Raw genomic sequence first — 12,775 nt, forward strand, 5'->3', positions numbered from 1 at the left:
TAGGTTATATGCATGATTAGAGAGTTCCAAAACATTTCTTGCCATGAACAGGTTGAGGTGGCACTGGCAAGGGTCAGGTGGTGCCTACTAGTGGGACTTTGCTGGGCTTTGGAGTATTGTTACACCTTAGAGGTTAATGGCTGCTCCAGCAACTCCTGATAGCTACTAGGGCTGTCAAATTCATTTTAGCGGAGCTCTTATCCAAGACTTCCACCCAAGAAGCTCAGGACAATGTATGTGGCCCCATTGTTTACAACAGTCTTGTGAGATATTTCTGACTGGTCCAAATATGCCTCATGCTTGAACTGGGATTAGATCTAACTCTTCGCCTATAGTCCTAACCTCTGATCACTGTACCACAATATCTTGGATAGGAGGCAACTCTGCACATGTTATTCATTCATCCTTGAAATAAATGACATGAATCTGATTGTGCAGATTGCCTGCAGACCTGTGTTTTTGTGTAAATTGTCTACTTTATCATATGTATAAAAGAGAGTGAAAAGACAGCCTATACATACACACTCAGTGCAAAACAACTCCATCACAGGGAAAACAAAGAGCGACAGAACAACTACATCAGAGATTTTCAACCTTCCATATGTTTTGGACTTCATTTCCCAGAAACCCCAGACAACAATGCCAACGGTCAAGGAACCTGACAACAGGAACCTGAACTTCCCAAAACATTTTTGAGGAGCAATTATTAAGAACCACTGATCAATACGTATAATGTTGTGTGAGCATTGCGTGCCTTGCAGTAGTTAGGACAACCCTACTGCCTTCCCCTAAGGCCGAGAGTTAGGGGGGAGGATAACACAATTCCCGCATTCCAAATTACTTTAATTATTTTATTTTATTTTTACAAATTTACAATGAAAAGTAATTCCACTTAAACACAACACATTAGGATGTGATTTTACCAATTCCTAGGTGGTTACAATAATACCTTGCCCACATGCCATAATTAGGACATGGAAACCTGGGGAAAAGACAATAAGGGGGAAAAGTAGGTAACTATTCCCTTACTTCAGGTTGAACTGCATCTAGTAAATACTAAGAAGTGAATATTTTTTAATTTTCTTTATTGATTTTTTCATTTAAAAAGTGAATAAAAGTGAAGTGAATAAAAGCCATAATGGTGGTTACTTCAAAGAAAGGAAAGGAGCTCCAGGTATTTCATAAACTCCAGTTTGCAGTGTTTCTAGCTTCCAAATAGTTTTCTGCCTATAATTGTCCCATGGGAATGTATTTTATTATGATGATCACCCTGTGGCTTTACAGCCAGTAAATGAAAATTAATAACATCAGTAAACACACACACACACAAAGATTAAGCAGCTCACGATTTGTCTTTTTAAAAGAAGTAACACTGTCAATTACATTGCTAGTTTCTCCTTGATGACAACAAATTAGCAAGCATTACAATACTGCATTAACAATGAAAATCTTGACCAACTCAGATTCGACACCCTTTGAGGATGTTTTTGTAGCCCAATTAATTGCATTTACTCCCAATCCATTTAGAAGTTTCTGTCATGTTATTCTTTAAGGCATCTTTTCCAGCCTGTTGGTCTCCAGATGTGTTGTTGATATTGTGGCAGGAGAACTGATATCATCAGTACTGTTTTCTTGTGAACAGTCCAGCATTCTTTCCTTAAATGAGGATCAGCCAAATACAACTGGCAACGTTCTACCAAATGAAAAAGACAAGGTGCCATATGTTGTACCTTATGCTTGGGACAATTAAGCTCTTCTCCCCAAAATGGCAGAATAATTTCCATGCATCCTAACAGAGTGGAAAGTTTAAACAAATCCATTTATTTTTTTTAAACTTGATGGGGGAAAAATGATATAAGAGCAAGAACCCTTCAGCAACAGGAGATAGCTGCAGGCATATTGTTGCATCCAGTGTCCTCACAGTTCTGTTGCCTTACCTGCGACCTATAACCATCCTGTCTTCTGTACTGTAGCAACAACTCTTCCTCATAATTTTCTGCCTGTTCATTTTAACTGGAGATTGCCAGGAACTGAACATGGAGAACTTTCTACATGTTATCTGTAACTGAGCTATAGCTTATCCCTATCTGCTTGGAAGAATGACTTTTGGATTATAGCTCTTAGAACTCCCTAAAATGGCTGGGGGATTCTGGGAGTTACAGTCCTGGTGTCATATTTTCAAGCTCTGTCCATCCCTATCAATATGACAAGGGGATAAGGCCACATAAACAGTCATTACAAAAGTGTATCAATCATTTTCAGCAAGTGGTTGAGAAAAACCCTTGTGTACAGAAAATGTGTCGAGCCTATTTCTGTATCTTACATTTCCTTCATGAGAGCCATAAACTCAGGCGAAGGTTATGTGTTTGTGTCTCTTAGCAAACCACCCATGCTAAACATAAGATCCAGTCCAAAAAGGTTGGTGATAGATAGTTTGTCCTTGCTAGACCATGGCAACTTTGATTTGCTACAGTTCAGAAACTATCAAGTAAGGCAATTGTTTTATAGCTGCAGATAACAGTAACAGCGTCAGAATAAAGATGTTCCAAGTAAGTTAAGACAGTGCCTCTGGACTACAGACTTCTTCATTTGCAGGAACTTCACAGCTTTATGTGCTGGCTTTTATTTTTCTCATAAAACGTGGTTTCCTTCTCCCTGCTAAGGAAAGAACAGAAGTTCAATCACAATAAAAGGTTAGCATGATAACCTTATCCAGTTATGGTGACAATGACAATTGGGGTTTTTCTTTCCCTTAAAAAAACAACCCTCCAGTGTGTGAGATCCCACCTAGCAACTATCTTTATTGACGGAATCACACTCACTTCTTCCTGACCTCAACATCAAGAGCTCATTATGTATTAATAAACCATTGCATATCAATTATTTTCATGCTACCTCAAACACTATCTATCTATCTATCTATCTATCTATCTATCTATCTAGTGAGTTTTCAGGGCATTATACACTTTAAAAAAATAAGGTAGTGTAGGATTAAGATGGGTTATCACAGATAATATGAAGAAAGATAGCTCTCTGATGTGCCAAGCTAAACATTTGTTTTCCTGAACTTCTAAGAATGGCTAATGATATTTTTTCCTTCTACTTAGAACAGTTTTGATTTTACAGTCTCTCTGTAATGGGGCTTGTTTATGAACCTTCCCAAAGGGTAACATTCTGCACAAGCACCAATAACATAACAATCCATCACAGTGAAAAGAAAGAAACCTACCTTTCTTGCAGACCTTGAGACAGAGTTTCTCAGTAGTAAAGTTGTTATCGTTTCCACCACATCCCGTATAACTGAATTCCTCACAGCTTTTTGTTTTTATATTATAGTAAAAACGAGACACTGAAGCTGAACATAATCCTTTATCTTTTGGGCTGTAGCAAAATGATGGGCCAGCTTCAAAACAGAGAAAAAAAAGTCATGGGTCAGTTTTTAACTGTGAACTGAAATGAAGCCAAGAACTCAGTCAATAAAGCAGGACTTTAAAAAAAGAGCTACTTTTTAAAATCAGTTTTTAAATTTTTATATCTTTAGATTTATATCCTTAAAGAATCCTTAAATATTTAAATTTTGGCTGCTACCTTTCTAATGTGCACAAACCCTACACGGTATCTTAACACCAGTATCTCCTCCCTTGCTCCCAATAAGACAGAAAACACTGTTATGTGTTATCTTTCAATTTGCCAAAGCCATAAGACAAAAATAGGCAACATGATGCCTCTCATTCATTCTGGGACTAGAATGTCTATAATCTCTTACCATTGGCCATGCTGGATAGGGATTATGGGAGAAGCATTTGAAAACCTCTGGGTTCCCTTCACACTATAGAATTATAGTGCTGTTATTCCACTTTAATTGCCATGGCGCCTAATCGCATGGCGACCCTCTCCTGCTGTAACTCCCTGGCCTGCAAAAACTGTAATGGCAGAAACTGAGCCAGACTGGCATAGTAGCTTGAGCATTGGATTACAACTCTGGAGGCCAAGGTTTGAATCCCGGCTCAGCCATGTGAACCTACTGGGTGACCCTGTGTGAGTCACACTTCTCAGCCCCAGTGGATAGCAATGGCAAACCTCCTCTGAAGAAACTTGCTAAGAAAAGCCCATGATAGGGTCGCCATAAGTCGGAAATGACTTGAAGGCAGACAATAACAACAACAACAATTTTGACCTCCTATACACTTGATCCAAAATAATAGCACCTGTTAGCACCCAAACCTCACTGCACTGCCTTCACCTCTTCTGTTCTCCCTCTCTACCCTCTGATCCATTCCCCAGGAAAGCCATGCAGCTGCTTGGGAAGGTGAAGAAGCTTTGGGAAGGAGGCAGAAGATAGGGGAGGAGGGAGGAAAAGAGAGAGAGTGGGTGAGTGAAGCATTTAAATGACTCTGGAAGGGGGCTGAATTTCCATTTCCTCATGCTTGCCCACTGACCAGGAAAAATTGGCAGGAAAGCACTATTGAACTTTCACATTGCAAATCATATGTGACAGCAATGCTAAACGAAAATCATTAATGGATTTTTCCTGTGAGTAAAAAGACCCACTTTTACTATAGTCTCCCATGGATCCACGACGACATTATGCAGGAGGGGGGAATCGAATGCACAGGTTATCACATTATCCTGCTGCTTTCATGGCTGTGTGTGATACAGGCAATGGTTCTATCCCATAGAATCCTGGGACTTGTAGTCTGGTGAGGTACTAGAGCCTTACATCGCTAATCCCAGGACTCCATAGCACTGTAATTCTGTACTGTGAATGGGCCCCTGCTTCTGCTATAAGACCTCTATCAGAAGAAAAAAAGATGTTAAATCTGCTCTTTCAGTGTTTTTACAGAATTACATTTTCCCATTCTCTAAGTACAGAGGAGAGGAGTGTGATGGCAAACCTACTCACTCTCAGAATTTACACAGAAATATTTTTGTCACATTAAGTAGAGAATTGTGGTACTTTTTCTGAAACATAAATCTGTTGAAATACTACCCCTGTGCAACCCTCAATGAACTGGGATTTTCACCAGGCTACAGAATGTTTAACTGATTCATCATTTACTTTCCAATCTATAATTAAAATGGAAAGCTCAACCTTTGATTTTTCCCATAAATAACACAGAAAGCACACAAGATGCATTTAATCCTGTGAGGAGACTCCACTTCTCTATACACACAAATTCTTGAGGTATTTCCCAATAAGCCAGAAGTAAGATATCCCTCGGGCGTGCTCTGCCATCTTATTTTGGTGGTATGGAAGCTTTCCATATCACCAAAATTGGTTGGCAGAGCATGCCTGGGGGACAGGTGATAGTCAGGCAACAGCGCAGCAGCAATTTACTGTGCAATAACACCTATTCCCCCCCCCCCTTCCAACCTGATCCTGTCTCATGCACAGCCAGGGCAAAAATAGCTGTGCAATAATCTCCATTGATGGTTGCAGCAGCCTTAGTTGTGTGATTGCAAAGATGTGTGGTAATGGCTATTATACAAACAGGCACACTTCCATTTTTATTGACAATCACTTGCGGTGAGAACGGGGCCCATGCAGTAAAGCTCCTGTACTTCTGACTGTTATTAGAAGTGTTCTTTCACCAGATCTGGCTCAAAGACACAGTGAGGTTCTATAGTCCAGTGTTTCATCCCATTCGCAGCTTACTCTGTTCTGACCTCTATTAGGAGCTAAAAGTCATATTCTAGGTTTTGATCACTGGAGACATCTCCCCCCCCCCACACACACACACCACATTTTCAGATATTTATAACAAGTGGGATGTTTTAGCTATGTGTCATCCAAATTTCAGCTTTCTTGGCTGTCCTGGAAATACCTCAGCTCTTTGGGAGTACACTGAGTCCCACCTTCTAAGGAGGATTACATGTTCTATTTTTCAGGTTATTTGTAATACTTGGAGATATGGCATGTATGCTGTATCTTACTTCTGGCTCATTGCGAAATACCTCAACAATTTGTGTGTATGAAGAAGTGGAAGAAAAATACCTGTTTCCCCCCGTTCTGAGCTGATCCCGTCTTGTGCACGACCAGGGCAAAAATGGCCACGTGATAATCTCCATACTCTCTTCCTGATTCTCTCTTAACCCTGCTTCCCTATCCTATGCCCTACCCAGCATGCCTTTCTGGCTTTTTAAAATTTTATTTTCATTTATTTTTATCTTCACTTTTTGTGCAAATACAGAGCTCTGCTACTGATATTAAGGGTTTTTTTTGGGGGGGGGATAAAAGAAATAGGGTCTACAACTCTTCATTGATGTCTGATCAAAAGATATTCTTTTCCCTATATGAAAGCATTTTCAAGCTGCAAAGGGCAGACCTGCCACTGTCAAATCCCCCTGCCCCAAAAAATACATGTTAAGGGATAAGGAAGCACCTTCTGGTTTAAAGAAGGAAAATAATTACATTCTAGTACCTGTAGCAGAATTTGGCAATGTTATTATTATTTTTTAGACCAGGGGCACTGGACATGCTGTCTAGGACTTGAAGTCTAAAAAACAATTTTGACAAGCTCTGCTGCAGGTTCTTTTGCAAGCTGAGGGATTCTGGGAATTACGGTTCAAAAAAGAGTAAATTTTAGATAACAGGAAAGAAGGCTATGTTTGGAAATTTGGGTCTGGCAATGATCTGAGAGCAGAGAAAGATTTTTAAACTTTAAAAAGTAAATAAAATTACTTTCCCCCTTGATGCCACTGCATATCAAGGTTCCCCAATAAATTCAAGCTATTCCCTTGCTCTTGGGGGAGAAGGTAAGTGTAGTGAGTAAGGATTTGGACTTCCCATTCCCATCCACCCCTGCCAATCAAAACCGATCACTCTTTTTCCAGCACTAAAATGGTAATTACTTTTTATCGGCATGCAAGTGTCCATGCAGGATTCTTCATCATCAAACCGGTTTTCATTTCCATTACACCCTCCATAGTAGAATAGCTCACAACTCATTGTCTTGAGATTGAAGAAATACCTCCGATTTAAACCTCTACAGATTCCTACATCAGCTTCCAGTCTGCACGTTTTAGGCACTTCTGAAGTCAAACCAACAAGAACACCATTATCAAACAAAGCAACTATCAAAGTAAAACCATTACTTTGAGCCATTTTGTCCTGACATAAGAACAGAAGTAGACACACACTGGATCAGATTAATGGACTTTATCTTAATTTCTATACAGAGCAAACTTCTCTCTGCATAGCTAATCACTTGTTGAAGGATCTTAATGGACAATTAGCCACAATTCATGGCAGCTTGTTCCTTTCTCAACAGCGCTTTCCGATCTCCACCCCAACTACTAGAACCCTGTGCGTATAAATGTAAGAATCACAGAATCCTACAGACAACATTTAGCACCTGTTTTGAAAGAGCAGTACTGGCTGTCAATTCATTTCAGGTCTAAATTCAAGGTGCTGGTGATGACATGTAAAGCCCCAAATGGCTTGGCACGTCAGTACTTGAAGGAGCACCTCTCCCTATGGCTACCAAAGGGGACTTCTCTGTGTCCCGTCAGTGGGGGACATACCAAGTCGGGGAGAACATGGAATAGGGCCTTCTTGTTGTGACACCATACTTGCAGTATATTCTTCCCTGGGACAAGTGGCAGCAATAGTGGCTTCATTCTGGTATGGAGCCAAAAGGGACTGATTTACTTCTGAGTGTGCTTTTAAAGTTCTTTTAATAGTTGTTTTGTTTAATATGTTTTAATCTTCAAAGAGATCACCGTGTTTTGTCTGGGAAATCAGTATGCAAAGGAATCTGGTAAAATCTGGTAGCACTTTTGAGACTAGCATGAGCTTGACTTATCTACGAAAGCTCATGCTACCAACCTCTCTCTTTCAGTTAGTCTCAAAGGTGCTACAAAATCCCTTTGTTTAATATTTTAATCTTGTTTCAGTTATTTGGGTTATTAAATTACATTCATTGTGTGGCACAGATTGCCCCAAAAGGGCGGTTCTGTGGCGCTCCATTTCGCTCCGGGTTGGGGGCAGGGCAGCCTCACCTGCAGCCCTGGAGCTCCAATCCAGAGTTTTTCCAGACCACGGAGAAGTCGCAAAATGCTGCTTTTCTGTGTTGCAGAAAAGGGGTGTCCTTGGGGCTTCATGCCATTTGGTTGCTGCAGGAACAATGTGCATGCCCAAAAGGAGTTCTGTTTTGGAGGTACTTCCCGCTCTGCAGCCTGGCTGCCGTAAGCGGCCTGGGGTGGTACGGAGACATCACGCACGTGCCATGCCATTTGGTTGTGATGTCATCATGGCAGCCCCCATGTAGACGGGAGGCTGCCATGATTATGCTGCCACCATGTACTAGGGTTGTGGGGCATACAGTCGTTTCACCCCGCGCAACCCTAGTACGTGGCCAGGCTGGCGCAAAGTGCCGGTCTGGACCACACCTATGTCACCCTGAGTTCCCATGATAAAGAGTGGGACAAAAATATTTGAATAAATATATCAAAAAAGGATATAGATATGCAAGGGTTCTTGGGGACCATCCTGCCTAGCCCTCTGCTTAAGGCAAAAAATAATAATAAATCCAGAGCTATAACATGAATAACAGCGATGTGCAGCCTCTGTTTGAAGACATCCACGGAGAGATAACCTGCTGCCCCATCTATTATGAATATTGTTATTGTTATTAATTAAACTTATATCTCAACTTTCCCCCAAAATTGGGACTCAAAGTTGCTTATAAGAAATAAAACAAATATAATATAGATGAAATGATTTTAAAGGTTAACATTAAGAAATAATTAATTTTTAATAACTTTAAATAAAATTAAATAAAATATATAATTGAAAAATGTATGTTCCAAACTAGTGCCATTAAAAGCAATTGGTTCCAATGTCATTCATGAAGAAGTTTATTCAAATCAATCAGTCATCATCTCACCATTCTTATAGTTCCAGGTACAACAACTCAGCATCCTATAGAAGAATGTGTTACTATGAAGGAGCACTTTTTTGTGGTTATAATGTGTCTTTTCACCTGTGTTGCTTTGCTGCTCCCAAAGCAGGACACGCTGGTGGTTTCCACATATTGGGAGCACTGAATATGCTCAGGATTTTAGTTTGAACTGGAAAGAAACTACCCAAGGTGCTGTACCCTATTCCAAAGACAAAAGTTAAATCTCATATGGGATGCTCAGATCATAACATTTAGACCAACAGAACTATTATTTTCTTTTGACAACAGGATTAAATAGGCTTTTATTGCAACCTATCACATTATTAGTGTTTTAAATACAGCATTTGCTAAACATTCTTTAACCTACATACCAGGGTTGGTCTGCTGTGGTCATCCAGAAGTTGTTAAATAGAAACTCCCAGAATTACTCGCCATCAGCTGTGTTGGCTAGAGATATTGGGAACACAGTTCCTAAAGGAGATTTACCACCTCACTGGCATGGCAGCCACCAGCCACCCTTGTCTAAATTTGTCTCCCCCTTTACCTTATTTCCTTCATCTCCTGTCTCAACCTGAAATTTTGAAAATGTGAAATTGCTCGTTGGCATTCTTTTCCTTTCTATTTCTTTAGCTTACAGGGTTATCTGGATTGAGATTCCCTCTCAGAAACATACACACAACCACCCCAAATGATTTGAGAGCATGGGGAGGTGGGCTGAGTGTTGAATTATGACTTCAGAAGACCAGCATCCTAATCCCTGCCCAACCTTGGCAACCCGTTGGCTGAAGGCACGCAACAGCTAGTAATAGAGCTGGTTTAGAACTTCTCTCCTTCTGGTGCGCTAGGTTTTTTCCCCCTTCTAACAAATGTTTACCTAGTATCTGTCATAGGAGGTTATCACACAGGAAGCATCCTGTGCAGAAACAGGATTTAAAACGGGATTTAAAACCTGAAAAAAACTAAGAAGATATGCAAAAGCACGATTGATTTTTTTTCCAGACACATTGGGGTTAACACAACATTAAACCGGCTAGAAAATCAACAAAACACATTCGTTTTACTTTCGGGATTTTCCAGAAGTAAAAAGAATCGTATTTTCTCTACTTTCTAGCTGGGTTAATATTAACTGTGGCCTTCCAGATGTTGCTGAACTACAACTCCCAACACCTCTAGCCACAGACAATGGCAAGGAATTCTGGGAGTTTTTAATCTAACAGCGTCTGGATGGTCACATCTGACCAACCCTGGAATGTAAGTTAAAGAGTTCTTAGGAAATGCCATAGTTAAAACAAACCAATAATGTGAGAAATTGCAGTAAAACATATTTTTGTCAAAAAAAATTGTCAAAAGAAAACAATAGCTCTGTAGATCTGAATGTTATGATCTGAGTAACCTATCTGAGATTTAAAGGTACACTTAATACAGTTGGCCCTCCTTATCCACAGATTTTTTTATCCACAGAATCAAGCATCCATGGATTGAAAATATTCAAAAAAATTATAAATTCCAGATAGCAAATCTTGATTTTTCCATTTTATATAAGAGACATCATTTTGCTATGCCATTATATTTAATGGGACTTGAGCATCCATGGATTTTTTTTTTATCCACGGAGGGTCCTGAACCCAAAACCCAGAAGATAACAAGGACCCACTGTAAAATGCTATGCTTATTAAGACAAGAATCTACCTGATCCCACAGCTAAGATTACAATCTGACATCTTCATCACAAGAATGGCTTACTCGGAATTGAGCTGCAACGTTTCGAACACTCCTGCCAACTCAAGAAGTTGTTGTCATTCCCCTCACAGCCTCCATATGTGAACTCCTTGCATGTCTGTGAGTGTCTGTCATAGTACCACCTGGAAATTATTGCTCGGCAGGATCCTTTAACAAGTGGCTGCAGACAGATCTTTGTGCTATCTGCAAATAGAACAAAATTAAAATTAAAAGAGACCAATAGTTCAGGTATCTCTCCCAGAAACAATGAGATAAAGAGAGTTCAGGTGAAAAGATATTCACATTTACTGGAAACAGCACTCATGTTGACAACTTCAGTTGCTGCAAAGAAATGTTACTCCAAATCAACCAAGGAGAATCACATGTTAAAGCAAAAACATCAGCTCTCAAAGCTTGGGGGGGGGGGAAATCACTTTTTCATAGTACAATGAAGGTTGTGGAGTCGGTACACCAAATGCAAATTTGGTTGCATCCAAACTGCAGGAATAATCCCAGTTGACACCACTTTAATTGTCCTGGCTCAATGCTAGGGAAGTATGGGAACTGTAGTTCTGTGAGACATTCAGCCTTCTCTGTCAGAGAGCTCTGGGGGCCATAACAAACTACAGTTCCCAAGATTCCATAGCACTGAGCCAGGGCAGTTAAAGCGGTGCCAACTTGGATTATTTCTGTGGTGTGGATGCAGCCACTGTTTTTTCTAACATCCCACTCTAATCACATTTTAAATAGAAAATGTACATAAACTAAGAATACGAAATTTGTGACAAGGGGAGTCTCCCTGATCCAAAAGGCTTGGGACCAAAAGTATTTTGGATTTTGGAATATTTGCCTATACAGAATAAGACAGCTTGGAGAGGGCAGAACAGTTTAACCAAAACAGAGATCCAAATCACACTACAGAAATAATTCAGTTTGAGACCGCTTTAACTGCCCTGGCTCAATGCTAGCTAGGGCATTCTAGAAACTGTAGTTTTGTGAAACATTGAGCCATCTCTCTCTAGTGTCACAACAAACTACAATTCCCAGGATTCCTTAGCACTGAGCCAAGGCAGCTAAAGCGGTCTCGAACTGGGTTATCTCTGCAGTGTGTTTTGGACTAGAGATGCCAAATAAAGGGGAGGCTGAGCAAGAGAACATTTTCATCCCAAATGCATCTGAGGTCTAGAAAATCTCATGCTGCCAACTTCTTTCTTTCAGTCTTTCTTCTTAACAGTCTTTACTTCTTTCTTTCAGTATTTCTTCTTAATTGTCTTAACTTTTTTCTTTCAGTCTCCTCAATTTAACAGTCTTAACTTCTTTCAGTCTCTTAAACAGCCTCTTAAGAGTGATCCCCAGTCTTGAAGCTTTCCAGGTGTTTTGGACTTCAACTCCCAGACTTCCCAGCCAGGTTGGGCAGCAGTCAGGAATGCTGGGAGCTGAAGTCCAAAACCCCTGGAAGACTGGAGATCGTTGGTCTCTAAGGTGCTCCAAGATCTCTTAACATCCATTGTCATCCCAAACCACTCTGATGATTACCTTCCAGCATCTTTTGGGGACAAACAAGGCCCAGAAGGAAAGAGATGCCAGCAGCCAAGGTCAAGATCCGCAGGTTTCTAGTGGCCATCGTCAGCTCCATCGCGCAGCAAGGGACTCGAAAGCCAACCAGGCTGTACTCCTTTTCCCTCTCTCTTCTTCTTCTGGAGATTATGGACGAAAGGAGGCCAGGCGATCTCTGCCTTTATACTCCCCAAAGCCTTCTGCCTGACTGCCTCCGCCTCCTCTTGGCTCCATGTCTGCCTGCGTCCTCTTGGATGATTCATTCGTTCATTCATTCATTCAGCTATGCAATCATACCTCCCTCTTGGCAAGGAAGGCCCTGAGCATCCATCCTCAAGGGATGCAGGGTGGCCAAGTGCCCTCATCACCCATTGCATCACAAAATGGAGGACCCTGAAGGGAAAAGAAATGGAAGACCCAAGGAGGCCAGAAGCTCCTCTTTTCCCAGGACATGTCCTCCATGTCCTCCTTGTCTCCAGGAGAAATATCACCCTTGCCCCCCCTTTGGAGCAAGGCGAAGAAGACTGACATTTCTATGAGGTGAAGTCGATGGCTTTCATGGCCAGCATCCATGTGGACTTTTTGGGCTATGTGGC

General features: G+C 40.8%; 1 protein-coding gene across 2 annotated transcripts; it reads right to left on the minus strand.

Moving 5' to 3' along the window:
* Positions 1–2,057: 2,057 nt before the first annotated feature.
* On the minus strand, positions 2,058–12,349 carry TFPI2 (tissue factor pathway inhibitor 2). Of its 2 annotated transcripts, none has more exons than XM_042477036.1 (5): positions 12,159–12,349; positions 10,647–10,826; positions 6,853–7,032; positions 3,230–3,403; positions 2,058–2,655 (listed from the first exon to the last, which is right to left on the minus strand). In XM_042477036.1, the coding sequence occupies exons 1-5, from the start codon at positions 12,256–12,258 to the stop codon at positions 2,609–2,611; spliced, it is 681 nt and encodes a 226-aa protein (XP_042332970.1). In that variant the 5' UTR covers positions 12,259–12,349; the 3' UTR covers positions 2,058–2,608. The 2 variants fall into 2 exon arrangements, with proteins under 2 accessions (XP_042332970.1, XP_042332969.1); XM_042477035.1 differs by having other exon boundaries at positions 2,058–2,658.
* Between the last annotated feature and the right edge of the window lie 426 nt (positions 12,350–12,775).

The sequence above is a fragment of the Sceloporus undulatus genome, chromosome 6 (genome assembly GCF_019175285.1).
Source record: "Sceloporus undulatus isolate JIND9_A2432 ecotype Alabama chromosome 6, SceUnd_v1.1, whole genome shotgun sequence".
NCBI classification, from domain to species: Eukaryota; Metazoa; Chordata; class Lepidosauria; order Squamata; family Phrynosomatidae; genus Sceloporus; species Sceloporus undulatus.

Coding starts and splice junctions, on each gene's coding strand:
- TFPI2 (XM_042477035.1), bottom strand. CDS start 12,258: ATGGAGCTGACGATGGCCACTAGAAACCTGCGGATCTTGACCTTGGCT. Junction 7,033..10,646: donor ACGTTGCAGCTCAATTCCGA/GTAAGCCATTCT, acceptor GTTTGACTTCAG/AAGTGCCTAAAACGTGCAGA. Junction 3,404..6,852: donor CACTTGCATGCCGATAAAAA/GTAATTACCATT, acceptor TCTGTTTTGAAG/CTGGCCCATCATTTTGCTAC.